This window comes from Malaya genurostris, chromosome 1, assembly GCF_030247185.1.
Source record: "Malaya genurostris strain Urasoe2022 chromosome 1, Malgen_1.1, whole genome shotgun sequence".
NCBI lineage: Eukaryota > Metazoa > Arthropoda > Insecta > Diptera > Culicidae > Malaya > Malaya genurostris.
Window position 1 is genome coordinate 100,030,577 of NC_080570.1, and position 10,103 is coordinate 100,040,679.

General features: G+C 37.8%; 1 protein-coding gene across 2 annotated transcripts in view; it reads right to left on the reverse strand.

Moving 5' to 3' along the window:
• The window catches only part of LOC131425227 (sushi, von Willebrand factor type A, EGF and pentraxin domain-containing protein 1-like), a 62,295-nt gene extending 54,372 nt beyond the window's left edge, over positions 1 to 7,923 (reverse strand). The window contains exon 1 of one of the 2 annotated variants that reach the window (XM_058586931.1): positions 7,867 to 7,923. In XM_058586931.1, the coding sequence (XP_058442914.1) occupies positions 7,867 to 7,868 (2 nt within the window). In that variant the 5' untranslated portion in view covers positions 7,869 to 7,923. The remainder of the gene's footprint in view (positions 1 to 7,866) is intronic. The other variant, XM_058586932.1, reaches the window with a different exon arrangement.
• Positions 7,924 to 10,103: the final 2,180 nt, after the last annotated feature.

Consider the following 10,103-nt stretch of genomic DNA (forward strand, 5'->3'; position numbering starts at 1 on the left):
TATCTGAGGCAATGATTACGAATTTGACTGCTTCTAGATTGGACGAAAACACGCGAAAGGTATGGGAATCAAGTGTAAAACGTAAAAGTTTGCCTTCGTACAAAGACATGATTGCTGTATTACAGAATCAGCAGTCCGTATTGGAACGATGCGAAAAGGCGAAACCAGCACAGAAGAATCGTTATCAAAATCCTATGTCTCGATCTGAGAATTATTCCGGTTCTAGTAAAGCTCACACGAGTACAGTGGGTAGGACTGACGACAGCTGTTTGGTATGCGATGAGAATCACGATATTGAGAGTTGTGAAATGTTCAGAAAGCTAAACGTAAATGCTCGATATAATAGAGCACGACAGATTGGGCTTTGTTTTACTTGTCTGAAAAAAGGTCATAGAACAGCAGATTGCAATTCTGAGAAAAAATGTTCAATGTGTTCTCGAACGCACAATGTGCTGTTGCATCCTGAAGACAAGAAATCCCAAAATAAGGATATGAATATCAACGAAGAATCTACTAAGCGAGTGGATATTCCGACACCGACTGCAACGACATGCACTGTGTCTTGCAGCTCTAGTGAAACAACAACACAAATATTATTAGCAACTGCGATTGTTGATGTTTTGGATGTAAATGGATTGGAGCACAAATGTCGAGTGTTATTGGACTCGGGTGCCATGGCAAACTTCATGTCACAACGATTTGTGGATCTTCTGAGCCTAAAGAGGAAGTCGGCGAATGTTCCTGTGGTAGGAGTCAATGGAATGAAAACATTGGTGAAATTTAAAGTTCATGCGAAAGTTCGGTCAAGAACGTCAAACCACACTTTCTGCCTGGATTACTTGATTGTTCCAAAAGTTACTGGAACATTGCCTACTGCTAGAGTGGAGATTCAAAACTGGCCAATACCGCATAACTTGGCGTTGGCAGATCCATATTTCCATGAACCGAGCCGTATCGATATGTTAATAGGTGCTGAAATGTTTTACGATTTATTGTACCAGGATAAGATTAACATGTCTGTGGACCTGCCGGTGCTACAAGACAGTTCATTAGGATGGCTAGTATCGGGGCGCGTAGCTGATTCGAAACTGATTTCCACTGTTCGTATGTGTCATGCAGTGTCCAAGGAGTCGTCTGAACAAGAATTGACTGAAATGTTGAAGCGGTTTTGGTTGATTGATGAACAGTCATTCTGTGTTGGATCAAGGAGAGGATGAAGAGTGTGAGCGACATTTCATTCAAACACATCAACGCAGCGAAAGTGGTCGCTATACCGTACGACTACCGTTTCGAGAGAGTATCGGCGAACTTGGAAATTCCAAAGCAGTAGCAGAAAAGAGATTCACGCAGTTAGAACGCAGATTTGATAGGAATCCAATAATGAAACAGCAGTATAAGGCATTCATTGACGAATACATCGCTCTGGGTCATGCTCGAATTATTGATGAAAAATGTGACGACGAAAGCAAGGGATATTTCCTACCGCATCATTGTGTGCTTAAGCCAGAAAGTTCCACGACAAAACTAAGGGTAGTATTCGATGCATCATCAATGAGCTCTACGAATCTGTCGCTGAATGATGTTATGATGACAGGACCCACAGTGCAACCCACGTTGTTTGATATTGTTTTGAGATTTCGTATACCCAAATATGTCTTTACTGCCGATGTGTCAAAAATGTATCGCCAAGTTCAGGTCCACAAAGACGATTGCAAGTATCAGAAAATTCTGTGGAGAGACGATAGAACTGAACCATTAAGAACAATTGAATTACAAACTGTCACATATGGAACATCGGCAGCCCCGTTCTTGGCCACCAGATCCCTGAACCAACTGGCGATTGACGAACAGATGAATTATCCCGAAGCTAGTAGCAAGGCATTGAAAAGCTTCTATGTAGACGACGTACTGACAGGATCGGATGATCTGGAAGAGGCGAAGAAGCTACAACGTGACCTAACTGAAATGTTAATGCGAGGAGGTTTTGAGCTACGAAAGTGGTGCGCCAACAATGCTGCTATCTTGGATGAGATTCTCGTTGAATTTTGTGAGAAACAACTTGATTTTGAAAACCATGATGTGAATGGTGTCATCAAAACACTCGGATTGTTATGGAATCCAGTTGATGACGTGTTTGTATTTCGTGCGAAGCCTATGGATGATTCCTTTAAATCTTTCACAAAACGTCAAATAATGTCGGAAATCGCACGATTGTTCGATCCTCTCGGACTCGTAATGCAGCAACTTTGGAAGGAGGAAATCAATTGGGATGACATCGTCTCTGGTGAACCGTTGAACGTGAGGAGAAAATTCAGGTCGGAGCTGTGTGCTATTAGTGAATTGAAGATTCCGAGAAACGTCACAGTGAGTGGCACAGCACAACATGAAATTCATGGGTTTGCGGATGCATCCATGAAGGCATACGGTAGTTGTATATATTTGAGAAGTGTGAGAAAAGATGGATCTGCTGAATTGAGATTATTGTGTGGCAAATCAAGGGTTGCGCCCTTGAAGGAATTAAAGCGAAAACAAAAGGGAGAATCGGATCCAACTGAAATGACAATACCTCGCTTGGAGCTTTGCGCAGCAAACCTTCTAGCCGAGCAAGTGACAAAGGTAATGCCTGCAATAGACGTGACCATAAGTGACACAGTGCTTTGGTCGGATTCAAAAATTGTATTGTCATGGATTGCAAATCTGAAGCCTGAATCACCAATTTTTGTGCGCAACCGGATTTCCAACATTCGACAATTAACATGTACATATAAATGGAACTATGTGCCGACTACTATGAACCCAGCCGATCTTATCTCGCGTGGGATTTATCCGGCGACATTAACTTCTACAGACTTATGGTGGAGGGGCCCAAACTTTCTGCACACTTGCGAGACAAAACCGTCATATTACAATCATGAAATCCCAATGGAAGTTGAATCAGGCGAACTTCTCAAAATGGGATCATCTACGTTGATGGTGGCAACAGCCGTTTCAGAAAATGACTTAACGAGTGTAAATTCTAGATACAGTGATTTTCGTAAGCTAGAACGAGTATTTGCATATGTTGCCAGATTCGTCCATAACTGTAGACGACCAGCAGATCAGCGACGAGGTGGTGGTTTAACTATAAAGGAGTTTCGTGAGTCACAGTTATCTTTAATAAGGGCAGTTCAACTAACGGAGTTTAAAGACGAAATCAACTGTATTCTTAAAGGCTTACCAGTTAGCGGAACATTACGAAACATCAATCCAATATTTGATAAAGATTTGAGGCTTTTGAAAGTTGGTGGTCGATTACGATTTTCTAACTTATCAATTGATCAGAAACATCCTCTGATTCTACCCGAAAGGCATCATTTGACAGAATTACTGATCATTACCTTGCACCGTGAAAACTTGCATGTTGGATTGAACGGGTTACTTGCAATATTAAGGCAGAAGTATTGGCCAGTGAAGGCTAAACGATGTATTTCTCGCATATTGAAGAGGTGTGTTCGGTGCTTTCGTGTAAATCCAAGGAATGTTCAACAGTTTATGGGTGATTTGCCGAGTTGCCGTGTAACACCCGCTCTGCCATTTATGAGAACTGGAGTGGACTACGCCGGTCCCATATTTTTAAAGCAAGGACGATCCAAGGCACCATTGAAGGGATACATAGCACTTTTCGTCTGCATGACTACAAAGGCATTGCATCTTGAATTAGTGTCTTCATTATCAACTGATACGTTTTTAGGAGCTCTACATAGATTTGTTGGCAGACGAGGAAACGTTTCTGAGATATTTTCGGACAATGGCAAAAACTTTGTCGGCGCTGAACGCCAGCTGAAGGAACTTCGTCAGCTTCTTTCGTCACAGTCTCTGAAAATGAAAATTGATTCATTTTGCCTAGTACGAGGTATCTTTTGGCATTTTATACCTCCAAGGGCACCACATCAAGGAGGTCTTTGGGAAGCAGGCGTTAAAAGCGCAAAATATCATCTATATCGTGTATTGAAAGAAGCTCATTTAACCTACGAAGAAATGAGCACAAATTGAGGCAATCCTAAATTCGCGGCCACTCTGTCCGCAATCAGATGACCCATTAGATTATGACGCATTAAGTCCCGCACATTTTCTGATTGGGCGAGAGTTGACAGCAATCGCAGAGCCCTTTTATACAGAGCTGACAGAAAAACGACTATCGAGATACCAATTAGTTCAAAAATACAAACAGTGTTTTTGGCGACGTTGGTCTAATGAATATATAACGACACTTCAAAATAGAGGAAAATGGAATAAAACACCCACTGCAATTCGAAACGACTTGCTTGTAATCCTGAAGGAGGACGATGCACCACCGATGACCTGGCAACTAGGCCGAGTTATTGAAGTCTACCCAGGAAATGACGGAATCATCAGAGTAGTAAAAGTTCGAACCAGTCGAGGGAACTACGTGAGACCGACAACCAAAATAGCCATCTTACCAATAGAAGACAATGATTAGCTAAAGTTTTGAGACTTACTCAACAGGGGGAGGATGTTTAGTGTAACAAAACAAACGAAACAAAACTATTTCTTTACAGTATATTATCCCTGGTTCAGTATTTGACAGGTAGTTTTTTTTGTGTCATGTTGGCACCCATTTTTTAAGATAAGTGCGCAGTATAAATTTTCTCAGAAGAAGAAACAAGTGCAAATCAACCGACGCGTGATGACGTGTTTTTTACTTGCAACGAATAAATTAATTTTATACAGTCCACTTGATTGCGTTTGATTGAATCTAAGAAACAGGCCCCCTTCCGAAACGAAATCCTGGGTACAGGCCTGCTAAGTACACATTTCTTCTGCTAGCTCCGTTTCAGCAGCCTTATAAAAGCCCTTCTCGATTTGTGAAAATTTTGCGTTGTAACTTATGATCTTCGACAAAGCGTCGCTCTAGTGCCTTTAAATGTTATAGGATTACTGTCTGTAAAAGTTAGGTTGTCATACTTCCAGTCTGGTTACAAAGTGATATCCAATTCTAATGAGAATTTTCGTCAATATTCCTCATGCTCGTCGATCACCGTCAGATTCGAGCGCCGAGGTTACGGTATCGACGAAACCTTGGTTCAGGGGGATGAACGTTCATTCGTGTGATGTCATGGCTCAAGTCAAATCATTATACATTCAACGCACATCTCCGGTGTATTGGGCTCACGGAGAGCGGTCTCTACACCTATGGCGATGGTTATTAGGACATCGAGCATGTCGTGTGGTCGTGCGTAGAGTAGAGTATCAGGTCGGAGTTACTGGAATCCCTCAGGACCCGAGGTAGACAGTCCGAGGTTCCGGTTCGAGATGTGTTTACGAATCGGGATGGTTCATATATGCTTCTTATATACCATATTAAAAACATCAATTTACAAATGTAATCTGTTGCTGTATCTTCCTCAGAAAGTCTGATCCTGCCTCTTGATGATGTTCCATCAAAAATAAGAACAATTTTCACCTGCAGGGTTTTTTTTTCTTCCGTAAAAATCACCGTCGTCGCTCACCGAGAGCCGCGCCTGTCGATGACAAACATACGCGACTATTTGGGTTTACAAGATGGCATCACAAATGAATTCGTTGTGAATAAAGTATATACGACCCGAACCCGACAAACATTTTTTTTGTAACCGAACCTGAACAACACCCGTCGGGTTCCGATTCGGGTCGGGTACAAATACCCGAATTTACGTAGCCACTCTCGCACTTAAAATGTAGCTTATGTGTTGTAGCACATTATGTTGAGTTGAGTGTAAAAGAAAAAGTTTACATTTGTGTTGACAATTTGTGGGAGTTGAGTGTATCTCTGGGATCAGTGAATGACTGGATGATGGAGTTGATTGCCAACCTGAGTCACGTGGGGGAAGCTTTGTGTTTCTCCCGGAAGGTCTGAAATGAGTAAGACGCACCATTCTTACAAAGAAACCATTAGGCGGGTTTAAGCTGGTATAGCAAAATTCCTTATTATATAGCCGGATGTTCTTGCGGGAAGGCGTTGGGTCTTCAAAACCCATTTTGGTCTTCTTTACAGCGGTTATATGAAAGCTATCTGATAATAAAATTCGAATCTACTGTAAGTCTACCCGCATCCATACATTCATACATATATAAACACACACACACACACACATATATATATATATATATATATATATATATATATATATATATATATATATATATATATATATATATATATATATATATATATATATATATATATACCTTATGATAAAAAAAGAACCGGAATTTTCATTTTAAAATTCCCGCGCTTGTCCAATCGGTAAACTGTTATTCTCTCAACCTTGGCAACACTTTCATACACATTCTGTCAAAGTTTGACGCATATCGCACGATTAGTTTTTGTTTGGCGTCTATACAAAGAAGTTGAAAAATTTTCGTGTGGCGATTTTTATAATGGATGAAAATTTAGAACAACGTGCGTGCATCAAATTTTGTGTTGCAAATGGATTTAAGTGTTCCGAAACGTTGAAAATGTTAGAAAAGGCCTTTGGTGAATCGTGTCTAGGAAAAACACAGGCATACGAGTGGTATAAACGCTTCAAAGGTGGTCGTACAAGCTTGGATCATGATGAGATCCCTGGCCGCCCAACAACATCTGTTACTGAAGAAAATATTCAATCGGCGAAGATTAGAGAGATTGCTGTGTTGTTGGGCATCTCTTATGGATCAGCCGAACACATTTTAACTGATGTTTTGGGTTTGAAACGCGCCGCTTCTCGGTTGGTGCCAAAAAAGCTGAATTTTATTCAAAAACAGCGTCGTGTTAAGGTGGCCAAAGAGATGATTTCCAACGCAGATAGTGACCCCCCTTTCATCGAATGCATCATAACTGGTGATGAGGTGTGGATCTGTGAATATGACGTCGAAACCGCACAACAATCGACCGAATGGCGCTAAATTTTCATCCATTATAAAAATCGTCACACGAAAATTTTTCAACTTCTTTGTATAGACGCCAAACAAAAACTAATCGTACGATATGCGTCGAGAATAAAAGTTTACCGATTGGACAAGCGCGGAAATTTTAAAATTAAAATTCCGGTTCTTTTTTGATCATAAGGTATATATATATATATATATATATATATATATATATATATATATATATATATATATATATATATATATATATATATATATATATATATATATATATATATATATATATATATAAATATGATGAAAAGGTCTGTCATTTGAATGTTATAGAAAATCGGCGCCATCTATAAGAAACGTTAGTGAGATGCATTTTAGGTACCGGAATTCAATGGGATGGGACCCATGGGATGTGAGGATTAGGATACTAGGGTTTTTTTCAAAAGTTTCAATCAAATTCATTACTTAATTACAAGAGCCATAATCAGACTTACATTGAAGTAAAGTAAAATAATTCAAAAGAAACGATTATGATGTGTGTTGATCCGTCGAAATTGTGACCGATTTATCAACGGTAACAACACACACACACAGACATATTACAACCTCGACGAACTGATTCGGATTGTGCTCGAAACATGGTTCAAAAGTTGGTTTTCACAGTGATTGCATAGCCTTTCTTTATATGAAGGGCAAAAAACCTTACGAACCAAAAAATTTACGTTCGTCCAGAGAACCGGACATTGTCATCCAGGCCCGAAGACTCCGGCGAAACCCGGAGAGGTGGTAACCCTAAGTTTGAAATCATTTCATAATATCACTAGACGTTAAGACAGACACTGACTTTAACACAGAAGTGAAACTATTGAATTCAATCTAAGTGACATTAATCGCACAGCACATTGATAAGAACTTATTTTTCCTTCCATATATTCAATGTATTGCAAATCATTATACACTCACATACACCAAAGAATTACTATTTACAGCTTCTGTAGATGCTTCTCGCTTTACTACTTCTATCGAACTGAAGTAGGCTGTTTCCAAGAATAGTAGCTGAAGTATGAACATTTTTTTTGAGTTGATTCTACATCAATATGAATCATAGCATAATTGTTATAGTACCTAATCCATGGGTGCCATGCGTATCTTCGGTGTATTTCAAGTGAACGAATACATGATCTACTATTTTGTGCGATGCTACCGTAAGACGGAAATAGATGTGATACTACCACCAGTTGAGTGAAAAGTATAATTCAATTGTTCAATAATATATAAGGTTTGTGTTTGCTTTTTATTATCCCAGATTCACAATATTGTAAATTATTGTAATAAGCAAATACCGATTATTACGTTGTTGCATTTCCTTTATCATTTTTCCCTTTCCACTGAGTTAATAGTTTCTTTTTTTCTTTTTTAAAACAATACGATTTTGCGTGCATGTATGATTGTAACTTATTATCCTTGTAAATGAATGCATTTAAACGTTTTCATTACTTCTGACACACCCAATATTGTTTAAATAGTTTGTACCATACATTTTTCTGTTACTTGCACACCGTTTGTATCATGCTTATTACAGTTTGGTATTTTTGTGTTCTTTGTCATACAATCCCGTTCTCGATATCTTTATGATATAAACATTTTCACAGGCTCTTTCAATGTAATAAAGTATTCCGTAGTTACTCGAACCATAAATAGTGGAAATCAAGATTTTTGGATTTTTCTTTAATTTTTGAATGATACCAATTCTGTGTTGAGCAACATAAAAAAGATCAAGAGTTTGTGTGACAGAAAAAAAAGTCGTTGCCTAAGAGCTCGAATCAGTCGGATCGGCCTAATGCGGGGCAACCTTTGTTCGGATTGAATACGCTTGAAAGTGGATTTTCTAAATGACTGATTTTTCGATGACTCCGAAATCTGAACTTAGATCCCAAAGATATATGGTAAAGATTCAAAAGAAACATACACTTTATATAGTAATGAATCTGAAATCTATTTAGATGTCATTCGGATACTTTTATCCGCAGCCGACGAAACAAAAGCATTGTTGATGTAGAAATTCGACTTAAAGACTTAAAACATTATTTGACACATATTGAATTATCGAATAATTGTTTGATCTTTACTGATTGTGTAGGCAAAATATAAATATAAGTGTACACTCAGCAAAAATAAAATTTAATAAAATCTTTTACCGAATGTCATTTTCATTGCATATTTAGAAATATTCAGAGACCAACATTTTGTTATTACTGCACACAACAATGTATAACATTGAAAAATATTGATCGCTTGTTCGGCTCTCAAATTCAAAACTATGTTGTATCAAACCAGAATATATTAGAATCGGATCGGAAAATTGTTGTTTCAAGCTAATATAAAATCAAATCCCACCGAAACTTAATTTTTAAAATAAGTATGGTGTATTAGTTTATTTTTCGCCGAATGATAAACTCGTTAATTCAGAAGAGGATGAAAAATTTTTTTAATATCTAAAAAATAACTCAGTTTCGAATGTATATTGTATGAATGTCAACGAATAAATAAATTTGAGGTGGCTAAATAAAAATCAATATTCTAATTGTTTTTGTAAAATTGACTCCTCTACTATATTTTGATTTTACTACACACGATTTAAGTAACTACGTCGAACGCAAAATTATATTGAACGAGCTTGAATAAAATCCTCTTATCAAATAATCTGTTTCTGTAGTCATCAATGCCAACTAAAAAAGGATATCTATTTATATTCGCATTTGTTTACAACTAGCTAGGAAAATAATCACATTCGTTTATTCAATTGAATAATTTGGTTCTACTTTTTATTATCAACCATAGCTACTTTCTGTTGATTTTGTAGGTCTTTATTTTGTAGATTTGGTTTTATGTCGGAGGCTCATCTCTCTTGTTCTATGAATGTATTTTCAGGAAACGTTCTATGAGAATGAATTCATAGCTAGAGTTATTGAAAGGAAAACAGTAATGTACTGGATATTGGTAGAGCATTACTATGGAACTAATAATTAATAATTCATAACACAAATAAATTAATAGCTTCATTTTTTAAAGTGGTCGCATGTCTCTGGATGCATTTTTCTATATCTCCATATAGGTTTTTTTTAAAGGGTCTAATATATTCATATACAAATAACTCACGATACAAGCATCATAGAATGAATGAATGAATTGCCGGCACA